The sequence below is a fragment of the Chrysemys picta genome, chromosome 6, assembly GCF_011386835.1.
Source record: "Chrysemys picta bellii isolate R12L10 chromosome 6, ASM1138683v2, whole genome shotgun sequence".
In the NCBI taxonomy this organism is placed as follows: Eukaryota; Metazoa; Chordata; order Testudines; family Emydidae; genus Chrysemys; species Chrysemys picta.
Genome location: NC_088796.1, coordinates 40,821,794 through 40,835,176, shown reverse-complemented (window position 1 = coordinate 40,835,176; position 13,383 = coordinate 40,821,794). Strand labels below are relative to the sequence as shown.

Sequence of the window (13,383 nt, the reverse complement as noted above, 5' to 3'; positions counted from 1 at the left end):
GGAATAGCCTTACAAGGAGAATATTGGGGACAAAAAAACCTAACTTGTTTTAAGACTGAGCTTGATAAATTTATGAAGGGGATGAGATTGCCTGCAAGGGAATATGGCCCCATCCTCATCTGCTACAAGCAAATATCTCCCAGGCCGGAGATGGGACACTAGATGGGCAGGGCTCTGAGTTACTACAGAGAATTCTTTCCCAGGTGTCTGACTGGAGGGTCTCACTCAATGCTCAGGGTCTAATCGATTGCCATATTTGAGGTTGGGAAGGAATTTTCTGCCAGGTCAGATTGGCAGAGACCCTGGGGAGTTTTCACCCTTCTCTGCAGCATGGGTCATTTGCTAGTTTAAATCATGATTTGAAAATTTCATTAATTCAGCTAGAGATTATGAGTGTATTACAGGAGTGGGTGGGTGAGGTTCTGTGGCCTGCAATGTGCAGAAGGTCAGACTAGATGATCACGATGGCCCCTTCTGGCCTTAAAGTCTATGTATGAGCAGTAGCTGTAGGAGCACTCTTGTTATTGTTATTATAGTTTTCCGGAGAATTAGATATAAGTTCTTCAGTACTAGAATGATGGAGTTGAAAACCAAAAAGCTGGGGTTTCAGAGATACTTGTCATGCCTAGCTGTATTCTTGGCATCAGACACATAAGCTAGATCTCTGGCATGCTTGCACAATGGTCATTCACTATCAAAATATTCATTTTGCTCTACTCTCACAATGCAAGCAAAGAAAGAGAGACAGAACAGGCTTCAGATAATTTTACTCCAAGAAGCTTTGTTAATGAAGTCTTCTGGAACCAAGCAACTGCAGGTTTTGGATATGCCTCCTACACCAGCATTGGTTTTGAATGCGTCTGGAATGAAGAGAGTTAAGTCCTCCTCTTTGATGCCGAGCATCAAGGGAAGGATCCAAAGAGTAAGACTACTCAAGCTACTATGGGGTTGACCTCTGTTACTAGAGCCAATCCACCAGAAAATGATTGGACTGGTACGGTGAGTAGAAGTGTCATTTGTGTCGGCCTCTTCTTCAAGAGCCAAACCACGAGAAAAAGACCCATCTAATCCACTGATCTTCAAGGAACAGGATTGGGCAAAAACTCTTGTGGTAGAGTCAGAAAACATTCCTCTAATCCAATTGTTGAGTATCTGGATGAGTCGGTTCCAAAGGAAGAGTAAAGAGCCTGCTTCACAGACTCAAATATCAGACTAGTATGCATCTACAGTCATAGAAGGGGATGAGATTGCCTGCAAGAGAATATGGCCCCAGTCTGACTCTGTGGGTGCTCCAGGGCTGGATCATCCATGGGGAAAAAATGGTGTGTGCTGAGTGCCCACAGGCAGCCCCCCTATCAATGCATCTCCCTCCCCCCAGCACCTCCAACCCACTGGCGGCCCTGCCAATTAGCGTCTCCCTCTCCCTCCCAGCGCCTACCGCCTGATGCGGATCAGCTGTTTCGTGACGTCAGGAGGCTCTAGGGGGGAGGGGGAGGAGCAAGGGTGCAGCGCGCTTGGGGGAGGGAGTGGAGCAGGGGCAGGAAGAGGCGGAGTGGAGCGGGGGGTGGGAAGGGGTGGAGTGGAGGTACAGTCTGGGTGGAGCTGTGGGGGAGCACCCCCCAGCAGATTAGACTCTTGGCGCCTATGTCTACAGTCTGGTACCAAGCTGGCTTCCCAGCCAGTAGTGGTTACGGCACAAATTCACCAATCAGATCCATTTCTATCACGGTTGGTAATGAATCCTTGTGTGTCACTGGAACAGGAATCAGAGAGTTTATTAGCAAATTCAAATAGATTCAAATAGATAGTCCTTCAGGGATGAGAAGGCGAGTTGAAGAAGTTAGGATTTCTCCAATACCTTCACCACCTAAGACTCCATCAGGATCCCTGGATAAGAGTTTTTCTCCAATCTCTTTAATTCAGCCTAGACAATTGATCTCAGAACTGAGAATGGGCCCTTATCGATAGCTGGACCTGGAAAAGTGATTTTACAAGCAGACTCAGTCACAGGATCCATATGCTCACAGATATTTTCAACTAGAACTGAATGTGGCGTTTTGTCTAGATTGGCAGTTTCCACCTTGGTTTAGGTGGGCTCATTCTCCTGAGCATTACTCCTCAGTATGGTAATAGACCTTCTCTGACTCTGCACCAAGAGGGCATTCATCAGAGCTGAAGAATTTGTATCGGCAAATAATGGGTAAAAAATTGCATCATTTTTAAATACTTTCCATGAAGAAGATAGGAAACTAGCAAATGCTCTTTTGGTGGAAGGGCAGAGTGGTGCTAAGCATGAGTTAAGGGCAGCATTGGATTCTTCAGATGGAGCTATAGCCTAAGCCATATCTTTAAGACACCAGGCCTGGTTGAGATCAGTGGGTCTCTCCTGAGACAAGGATGAGAATTTAAGATCTTCTGTTTGAGGGAGATGGTCTGTTCAGTATAAAGACAGATGAGGTCCAAGAGAAAATGAATCATAGAATATCAGGGTTGGAAGGGACCTCAGGAGGTCATCTAGTCCAACCCCCTGCTCAAAGCAGGACCAATCCCCAGATGGATTTTTACCCCAGTTCCCTAAATGGACCCCTCAAGAATTGAACTTACAACCCTGGGTTTAGTAGGCTAATGCTCAAATCACTGAGCTATCCCTCCTCTCCAAATGTAAGCTCCACTGCTGGATCTTTAGGTATTTTTCAGACAACTTAGAGATCATCTGTTCCACTATTTCGATAGCTGAGACAGTACCTGCCTTCTTCGTTGGCTTCTTACTTCTAAGAACATAAGAATTGCCAAACTGGGTCAGATCAAAGGTCCATCTAGCCCAGTATCCTGTCTTCTGACAGTGGTCAATGCCAGGTGCTTCGGATGGAATGAACTAGGGTGACCAGATAGCAAGTGTGAAAAATTGAGACAGGAGGTGGGGAGTAACAGGAGCCTATATAAGAAAAAGCCCCAAATATCGGAACTGTCCCTATAAAATCGAGACATCTGGTCACCCTAGAATGAACAGAACATGTAATCATCAAGTAATCCATCCCCTGTCGCCCATTCCCAGCTTCTGGCAAACAGAGGCTAGGGACACCATCCCTGCCCATCCTGGCTAATAGCTATTGATGGACCTATCCTCCATGAATTTATCTAGTTCTTTTTTGACCCCTGTTGTAGTCTTGGCCTTCACAACATCCTCTGGCAGAGTTTCACAGGTTGTGTGAAGAAATACTTCCTTTTGTTCTGCCAAAGAAGGAATTATTAATTGCCTCAGTGTCACTGTGAACAACAGCAACAACATCAGCAGAAGAAGGTCATTTAAACCTTGTAATAAAAAGAAGTCTGTGACTTCAACACATTCTGTGCCTAATTCAGGGTCGCAGATTTGCCATAAGGTCAGAGAGCTGTATACCATTCCCGTTAAACACTTCTCCTCCGTTTCGGGACCATGTATCCCACTTTTATCACCAATGGCAATCAATAACTTTGGACAGGTGGATTCTAGATATTATCAGTTATTTAATACAGTTCTAGGCCCTTTCTCCTCCCAACCCCTCTCCCATCGGCCTTCTCAGGGATACAGCTCAAAAGAACTTGCTGATTGCCAAAGTTCTTTCTCTTTTAGAGTTGGGAACAATAGAGGAGGTACCTCATGAGTACACAGGAAGGGGGTTTCATTTGTGTTATTTTCTGATTCTGAAAAAAATGGGGGCCTTCACTTCATCTTGGATCTCAGAAAATTAAATATGTTTATAAAAAAGTTCCATTTCTGCATGTTATCTCTAATTTCTGTCATCCCTTCTCTTTTGCCTAAGGATTGGTTTGCAGCTCTGGATTTGAAAGATTCTTATTTCCATATTTCAAACAAGCCATGTCATTAGAAATACCTGTGTTTTATGGTAGGAGAGGACCATTTCCAGTACAGGGTCCTCCCTTTTGGCCTGTCAACTGCACTGAGAGTGTTTACAAAATGTCTTTTAGTAGTAGCAACATATCTCAGAAAACAAGGAATATTTGTGTAGCCTTACCTAGACAATTGGTTAATAAAGGCATTATCAGTGGAAAAGATCCTGATAGGTATAAGTCAGATGTTTACTTTTTGCCAGTCTAATGTTATATATAAATTGGGAAAAATCACTCCTGAGTCCAATGAGAGAATTGTAAATCAGGCCTTTCCTCCATAAGGTCGTCCATACTCCTGCTTTTGAGGTCTCCAAAACAGATGGTATTCTTTTTTCTAAGGTTAATGGGTCTTCTAATATCAACCATGTCAGTTACTCCATACGTTCGTCTTTAGATGAGAGCTGCAACACTATAATTGAGAAAGTACAAACCGGAATGGACAATATGCATTGAAAACTAATAATTTCACAGCAGGTATTATCTGCACTCTGGTGGTGGACACAGGGTCAAAATGTGATGACGGGAATACCATTAAATCTCCCTGTGCCATCCGGAATAGTTACCTCAGATGCCTCCACTCTGGGATAGGTGCCCTAAAATCTGAATGGTTACATGGATTGCTTTGAAATTTGATGTATCTCATGGGGACATGGGATAGCATTAGTGATCCAAATTTGGGGTAATTTGACCAAGGTGTTTCTGAGTTACGTGTCTCCCCCAAACAGTTTCCTTTTGCTATCTTTTACTGTTAAACTGAGAGAATCACAGACCTCAATGAGATTGATGGCTATGCACTCATCCTTCAATTAACATAACTAAGCATAATTTAGGGTTACCATACGTCCGGTTTTTCCTGGACATGTCCAGCTTTTTGGTAATCAAACCCCCGTCCGGGGGGAATTTCCAAAAAGCCGAACATGTCCGGGAAAAATACTCCCTGGCTTACCTTAGAGCGGGCGCCGGGGGCTGCTATGCTCCCTGACTCCTGGGCTCTGTAAGAGCCGAGCTGCCCAAGCGCTACCGGCTTCAGGCAGCCCCCATGCCTCTGGACCCTGCGCCCCTGGCCGGGCACTTCATCTCCCGGGCTCTGGGGGCACAGGGTCCAGAGGCATGGGGGCTGCCCGAAGCCAGTAGCGCGCGGGCAGCTCGGCGCTTACAGAGCCCAGGAGTTCAGGGAGTACAGCAGCCGCCGGAGCCCGGGAGGGAAAGTGCCCGGCCCAGGGCACAGGGTCCGGAGGCATGGGGGCTGCCCGAAGCCCGAGCGCTACCGGCTTCACGGTTTGCTGGGCAGCCTCCAGACCCTGCGCCCCCTCCTGGGCGCTTCCCCTCCTGGGCTCCAGCTGCGTTGGGGAAGTGCCGGCCGGGGGCGCAGGGTCTGGGGGCTGCCCGGCAAACCATGAAGCCAGTAGTGCTCGGGCAGCCCTTTTCGCATGGCTGGGAGGGAGGAGAGGGAATGCGGGATGCTCAAGGGAGGGGGCGGAGTTAGGGCAGGGACTTTGGGGAAGTGGCGGAGTTGGGGCGGGTCCGGGAGTGGGAAAGGGGCAGGACCAGAGCCCCGTGGAGTGTCCTCTTTTTTATTTTTTAAATATGGTAACCCTAGATAATTACAATCCTCCATTTAAGACAAAGGAGTTTTGGACTGAGAGGTTGGAGATTTCTACAATTTGTGAGGCTTGGGTGGCAATTTTATTTTGGGGGGAAAGTACTCAGTCTTTGGAGAAAAGAATTAGACATGTGGATGCTTCCTGGAGGGGAGTAGCATTTGGGGCCAGAGGATGGGAGGAATAGCTGGAGAGAGGTTAGTGACTGCAACAAGGCAAGGGGGACTATGGGAAGGAGGATAAATGGGAATGGGTGGTAGGGGAGGGAAGATAGGTTGGTGGCTCAGGTGAGGAAGGTGTGAGAGTTAGAGGGAGTGTATGGGTAGGACACTGGGAAGCATAGGCGCTGACTCCGTGGGTGCTCTGGGGCTGGAGCACCCACGGGGAAAAATTAGTGGGTGCTCTGCACCCACCAGCAGCCAAGATCCCTGCCCTGACCCACCTCACCTCACCTCCTCCTCCGCCTCCTCCCCTGAGCGTGCTGTGTCCCTGCTCCTCCGCTCACCTCCCAGTGCTTGTTGCCACCAATAAAAAGCTGTAGCAAGCTCCGGGAGGGATAGGGGAGGAGTGGGAATGTGGCATGCTCAGGGGAGGAGGCGGGGAAGAGTCGGGCCAGGGTGGGGATGTAGGGAAGGAGTCAGAACATGGGCAGTGAGGGGGCGGAGTTGGGGTGGGCACTTTGGGGAAGGGGTTGGAATGGGAGTGGGAGGGAGTGGGGCAGGGGTGGAGTCAGGATGGGGCCAGGGGCAGAGAGGGGGTCGAGCACCCACCAGCGCCAGTAGAAGTTGGCGCCTATGCTGGGAAGCGGGTCGTGGAAGTGAGGAGTAGGGAGACTGGGGAGAAAAGGGGTGGGGCACCTCTTAGCCCAACATTCTCCCTTCCTGTTTGTGCCAAGATCTGGGGAGTCCCTTGCCCCTGCAGAGAGTCTGAGTCCCCCATCCTGCCTCCACATATGAGCTGGCATATGGGGGCCTAGCCCCTCTGGAGGTGTCTAAGCCCCTCTTGCTACTCCCCATGTGTGTGCCAGGATCAGTGCCCATCTACTCCCCTTCCTCCCCCCCGTTGTGTGAGCTGGGTTTCTGGAGAAGGGCTTGCACTTTGGGGAAGCCCTGAGGCCCTTCCCTGCCCCCCATATGATCCAGAATATGAGGAATTCCTGACCTTGTGGGTGGGGAGCTAAGAACAGACATACTTCATACATATCACAGGATCTAAAGTACTCAGGATGGCAATGGGAACACCCAAGTGAATGGAGCAGTTCACACATCTCAGAGCTATTGTTTCTGGTTTTATTCATCTCCATGGGGTGTTCTCATTCAGATGATAACACCCCATTGAGATGAACGGGCCACTTCACTTCTTTCAGAGCCTCCTTTGCGTAAGATGGATGTGCAGGGAAGCCCTTTTCCTCCTTCATCTCTCTGTCCTTCCCATTTAAAGGATGATATTCTAAATGCGCTAAAATTCACATGCTTGCGGGGCTTTTCTTGAAATTTGCTATGCATTGTCGGGGTGCAGAGAAGGGCTCGTGAGCTAAATTTGCAAAAACAACAAGGAGTCCGGTGGCACCTTAAAGACTAACAGATTTATTTGGGCATAAGATGCATCTGAAGAAGTGAGGTTTTTTACCCACGAAAGCTTATGCCCAAATAAATCTGTTAGTCTTTAAGGTGCCACCGGACTCCTTGTTGTTTTTGTGGATACAGACTAACACAGCTACTCCCTGATACTTGAGCTAAATTTGGTGTCATTTGAGCCAGGGGTTCTGAAGACAAGCTCAAAAAAAAAAAAAAAAGGCCATTTATCAAAAAGTTTCTAGGTGGGGTTTTTTTTTTAAACCGAATTAGAGTTCAAACTATTGCTGCAATGCAGGTTGAAATGGTCTCAATCAGTTAATTTTTACCCAAGGTAGTGCATGGCACCCACTAAATCTTTGGAGGACCCAAATTGTGAATGGTAATTAAGAACATATTCACTTCCTTGCTTGTGTAGGTGTGCAGTCTGAAAGGATTATAGTGCGCATGCATCAATAAAGAAAAAACGTTGAGAGGGTTTCTGTGCAATCACTTCATGCACGCATGGATAGTTTGCGTGAATGTGCTGACGCTGTTGCCCCTGGTGAAAAAGCCACCACTGATTTTTCTAATCCGAACCTTTGTACACCTGTGCAATAAAGATTTAATATCTCATGTTGCTTAATATAACATGTTTTTATTTTATGAGGAGGTTTACTATGAACACAGCAGAATAGTCAGCAGCCAATCTAATGAATATTTTTGTTATAGTAGGTAAGAAGATCCAGGGCCAGATAACTTTGTATGTGGGGGTGGGAATGAGGGGACAGAGAGAGGGGTTGCAGCTGTGGAGAGGGTGGGAAGCAATAGTGGGTGGTAGCCAAGCCTTTTTTGAGAAAATCTGTATTTTACTAGCCTGGGAGGGAGGTGGATGCAAGTGGCTGCTTCCTGATCTTGCAGCAGACTAATGTGATGTTTTCAAAGACAGAGTGCAGAGGTTTGGATCTGACAGAGCAGGCACCTCAACCACTAAAGGGAAAGAAATATGTGTGCTGCTAGGGTTGCCATCGTGTGAATTCTGGGTGATTCCTGGATCACAAGGTTGCAGAAGCTTGCGGGAGAGCAAGCAGTACACTGTGACAAAGGGATTGTTGACTACAGTCTGATTTGGGTGGAGAGATTTTGCACACTGTGCAGCATCTAACCAATGACTTGAGTGATCTACCGGACATTGTGGTGATTCATGGTGGTGGAAATAATCTGAGCCTTTTTCCTGGTGTGCACATAGGGTATGTCTACACTACGGGATTTATATAATTCGGATTTGAAAAACAGGTTGTATAAAGTCGAAATGTATGCGGCCACACTAAGCACATTAATTCGGTGGTGTGCGTCCAAGTACCGGGGCTAGCGTCGATTTCTGCACCGTTGCACTGTGGGTAGCTATCCCATAGCTATCCCATAGTTCCCGCAGTCTCCCGCGCCCATTGGGATTGTGGGTTAAGATCCCAGTGCCTGATGGGACAAAAAACATCGTCGCAGGTGGTTCTGGGTACAGCCTCACCTCCTCCCTCCCTCCTCCCTGCATGAAAGCAACGGACGGCAGACAACCATTTTCGCGCCTTTTTTCCTGGGTGGGTGAACACTGCAGACTCCATACCACGGCAAGCATGGAGCCCGCTGAGCTCAAGACAGCAGTCATGAACATTGTAAACACCTCGCGCGTTCTCGTGGAGTTTATGCTCAGCCAGGACCAGAAAAACGAGGCGAGGAGGCAGTGGCGGCGGCAGCGCAGCGACAAGCATGATGAGGACATGGACATGGACACGGACACGGATACAGAATTCTGTGAAACCACGGGCCCCGGTGCTTTGGGAGATCATGTTGTTAATGGGGCAGATTCTATCCATGGAACGCCGATTCTGGGCAAGGGAAACAAGCACAGACTGGTGGGACCGCATAGTGTTGCAGGTCTGGGACGATTCCCAGTGGCTGCGGAACTTTCGCATGCGTAAGGGCACTTTCATGGAACTTTGTGACTTGCTGTCCCCTGCCCTGAAACGCCAGAATACCAAGATGAGAGCAGCCCTCACAGTTGAGAAGCGCGTGGCGATAGCCCTGTGGAAGCTTGCAATGCCAGACAGCTACCGGTCAGTCGGGAATCAATTTGGAGTGGGCAAATCTACTGTGGGGGCTGCTGTGATGCAAGTAGCCAAAGCAATCACTCAGGTGCTGCTACGAAAGTTAGTGACTCTGGGAAATGTGCAGGCTATAGTGGATGGTTTTGCTGCAATGGGATTCCCTAACTGTGGTGGGGCGATAGACGGAACCCATATCCCTATCTTGGCACCGGAGCACCAAGCCACCGAGTACATAAACCGCAAGGGGTACTTTTCAATGGTGCTGCAAGCACTTGTGGATCACAAGGGACGTTTCACCAACATCAACGCGGGCTGGGCGGGAAGGGTTCATGACGCTCGCGTCTTCAGGAACACTACTCTGTTTAAAGGGCTGCAGCAAGGGACTTACTTTCCGGACCAGAAAATAACCGTTGGGGATGTTGAGATGCCAATAGTTATTCTTGGGGACCCAGCCTACCCCTTAATGCCATGGCTCATGAAGCCGTACACAGGCAGCCTGGACAGGAGTCAGGAGCTGTTTAACTACAGGCTAAGCAAGTGCAGAATGGTGGTAGAATGTGCATTTGGCCGTTTAAAAGGTCGCTGGCGATCATTATTGACTCGCTCTGACCTCAGCCAAAGAAATCTCCCCATTGTTATTTCTGCTTGCTGTGTGCGCCACAATCTCTGTGAAAGTAAGGGGGAGACCTTTATGGCGGGGTGGGAGGCTGAGGCAAATCGCCTGGCTGCTGATTACGCGCAGCCAGACACCAGGGCGATTAGAAGAGCACACCAGGAAGCGCTGTGCATCAGAGAAGCTTTAAAAACCAGTTTCATGACTGGCCAGGCTACAGTGTGAAATATCTGTTTGTTTCTCCTTCATGAAAACCCGCCCCCTTTATTGACTGATTTTCTGTAAGGAACCCACCCTCCCCCTTCCCCCAGCTTTCTTTCAAACCAAATAAAGTCACTATCATTTAAAAATCATTTATTCTTTATTAATAGATTAGAAAAAGAGGGAGGGAACCCGGGTGGTATTTGGGAGGAGGATTGCTGGGAAGGAAAAAGCCACAAAGAAAAGGTTAAAAAAATGACAGCCTTTTGCTTGGGCTGTCTACTGGGGTGGAATGGGAAGGTGTACGGAGCCTCCCCCCCCGCGTTCTTACACGTCTGGGTGAGGAGGATACGGAACATGGGGAGGGGGGAGGGTGGAACAGGGGCTGAAGCGGCAGTCTGTTTTCCAGCAGCCGTTCCTGAAGCTCCACCAGACGCCGGAGCATGTCTGTTTGCTCACGCAGCAGCCCCAGCATTGCATCCTGCCTCCTCTGGTCTTCCTGCCGCCACCTCTCATCTCGAGCGTCCCTCCTGTCCTCACGTTGGTCCCTCCTGTCCTCACGTTGGTCCCTCCTGTCCTCACGTTCACTGGCTTCTTTCCTATACTTTGAAACTGTTTCCTTCCACTCATTCAGATGAGCTCTGTCACTGCGGCTGGATTCCATAATTTCAGAAAACATCTTGTCTCGCGTTCTCTTCTTACGACGCCTTATCTGTGATAACCTTCGGTATGGAGGAGGGAGGCTTGAGGAATTTGCAGCTGCTGTAGGGAGGGGAAAAAGAGAGACTTGTTTAAAAAGCTACATTTTGCAGAACAATGCTTATACTCTTTCACGGTGACCAACACTATTCACATTACATAGCACATGTGATTTCTGTGCAAGGTCGCATTTTGCCTCTTAATGCTGAGTGCCTGTGGCTTTGCTGCTAGAGATCACAGGTCTGGGCAACAGAATTCGGCTTGCATGCGGCCATGGTAAGCCATTGTTTTACAGCTTCTGCGCCCTCCTTTCCCACATACCAAGCATAGCCTGTAGAGTGCTGCGGTTTTTCTGTTAACATTCAGCAGCAGCAGAAAACAAACTAACCACCCCCCCTCTCGCCATGAATTCTCTGGGATGATCGCTGTACCCCTCCCCCCCACCGCGTGGCTGGTATCAGGGAAGATCCCTGCAGGCACCAAACTAACCACCCCCCCCAGCCGCTGCCCCCCTCCCGCCATGAATTCTCTGGGATGATCACGGTACCCCTCCCCCCCCCGCGTGGCTGGTAACAGGGAAGATCCCTGCTAGCCAAACGCGAAAAACTCAGGGCCAATTTCCCATCTGCGCTTGGCTAACTGCAGGGAAGGATTTATTTTCCGCCACAGGCAAACAGCCCAGTAGGAACGGCCACCTCTGTCCCCTTAATTAAGTTCCCGTATTTCAACCAGGTTACCAGGAGTGATATCACTCTCCTGAGGATTACACAGCAAGATAAAGAACGGATGTTGCTTGAATGCCAGCAAACACCGGGACCATACGCTGCCAGGCTTTGTCAGGCAATGATACCAGATTACTTGCTGCAAGCATGGCTTGGTCAAGTGTCCTACCATGGAGGAGGGAATAAGGATGCACTGCCCAGAAACCTTGTGGCAAGGCTTTTGGAGTACCTCCAGGAGAGCTTCATGGAGATGTCCCTGGAGGATTTCCGCTCCATCCCCAGACACGTTAACAGACTTTTCCAGTAGCTGAACTGACCGCGAATGCATCCCAAGTCCTCAGGGCAAAGTAATCATTAAAAACCGTTTGCTTTTAAAACAAGTTTTATATTTTAAAAGGTAAACTCACCTGAGGTCCCTTCCATGGGGTCAGAGTCTTGGGTACTGGCTTGGGAGGGTACTTCAGTCAGGGTGAGAAAAAGTTCCTGGCTGTTGGGGAGAACGGAGTGCTGTGTGCTCTCTGCAAGCTCATCCTCCTCCTCCTCCTCCTCCTCTCCCCCATCGGCAGAATCCTCAGGCGTCGCTGATGAGACTATCCCCGACCCAGAATCCACAATCACAGGTGGGGTAGTGGTGGCAGCCCCCCCTAGAATTGCATGCAGCTCGGCGTAGAAGCGGCATGTCCGCGGCTCTGACCCGGAGCGACCGTTTGCCTCCTTTGTTTTTTGATAGGCTTGTCTGAGCTCCTTGACTTTCACGCGGCACTGCTCAGAGTCCCTATTGTGGCCTCTCTCCATCATGCCCTTGGAAATTTTTTCAAAAGTTTTTGCATTTCGTCTTTTAGAACGAAGTTCTGCAAGCACTGAATCCTCTCCCCATACAGCGATCAGATCCAGTACCTCCCTCACGGTCCATGCTGGTGCTCTTTTTCGATTATCAGCCTGCATGGTTACCTGTGCTGATGAGCTATCTGCGGTTACCTGTGCTCTCCACGCTGGGCAAACAGGAAATGAAATTCAAATGTTCGCGGGGCTTTTCCTGTCTACCTGGCCAGTGCATCCGAGTTTAGATTGCTGTCCAGAGCGGTCACAATGATGCACTGTGGGATAGCTCCCGGAGGCCAATACCATCGAATTGCGGCCACACTATCCCTAATTCGAAATGTTAAAATCGATTTTGGCGCTACTCCGCTCGTCGGGGTGGAGAACAGAAATCGATTTAAAGGGCCCTTTACATCGAAATAAATAGCGTCGTTGTGTGGACGGTTGCAGGGTAAATTCGAATTAAAGCTGATAAATCCGAATTAAAGTCGTAGTGTAGACCAGGCCATAGAATGATAGAGATTTAGGACTGGAAGAGACCTAGAGAGGTCATTGTGTGTTTACCCCACACAAAGCCTGAATAAATAAAAAGGGTCAATTAACTCTGGGACAGGTGGCACCTGGAGGAGAGTCAAGGCTGATAAGCTCTGATCCACGATGAAGCCCAGCAGGGTAAGGGGCAGGCTAAGCTGCTATAAAACCAGGAAATAGAGAGTAAGAAGACAGTGACCGCAGGACTTCTGTACTGCAGTTGTCTGGCTTAGAGAGGGAAAAGAGGAAACCAGTGGAGATTAGAAGCCCAGGGATACAGGCCCTTCGTGGAGGGCATACCCAGAGGAGGCTGAAGAAGGAACCTGATAGCAGTGAGGCAGGCAGCAGCCCAGGGAAACAGCAGCAAGATTTGGGACAGTGAAGACCTTGGCTGCTGGTGTAGCTTCCCTGGGCTGGAATCTGGAGAAGTGGGTGGGCCCAGGTTCCCCTACCATCCACTGGGAAAGTGGCACAGACTAGGCTATGGAGCAGAGGGACTGCCTGAGACAGTTTGTCCAGTTGGACTTTGATACTGCCCTGGAAGAGGAAAAGTATAGTGACCCGGCCAGAGGGTTAAGTCACAAAGAAGGTGCACCCGGATGATGAAGAAGGAGTAACCTGACCCCAAAGAGAGAGACTGAGACCATGGGG

General features: G+C 49.1%; 2 protein-coding genes across 4 annotated transcripts in view; one reads left to right on the top strand and one right to left on the bottom strand.

Moving 5' to 3' along the window:
* Positions 1-13,383, top strand: part of ADAMTS6 (ADAM metallopeptidase with thrombospondin type 1 motif 6) — a 303,817-nt gene that overhangs the window by 251,567 nt on the left and 38,867 nt on the right. The gene's annotated exons all lie outside the window — the stretch shown is intronic.
* On the bottom strand, positions 10,209-12,708 carry LOC135984262 (SRRM2 protein homolog rsr-2-like). Its single transcript, XM_065599046.1, has 2 exons — positions 11,790-12,708; positions 10,209-10,723 (listed from the first exon to the last, which is right to left on the bottom strand). Exons 1-2 carry the CDS (start codon positions 12,325-12,327, stop codon positions 10,209-10,211), a joined length of 1,053 nt encoding a protein of 350 aa, XP_065455118.1. The 5' UTR covers positions 12,328-12,708.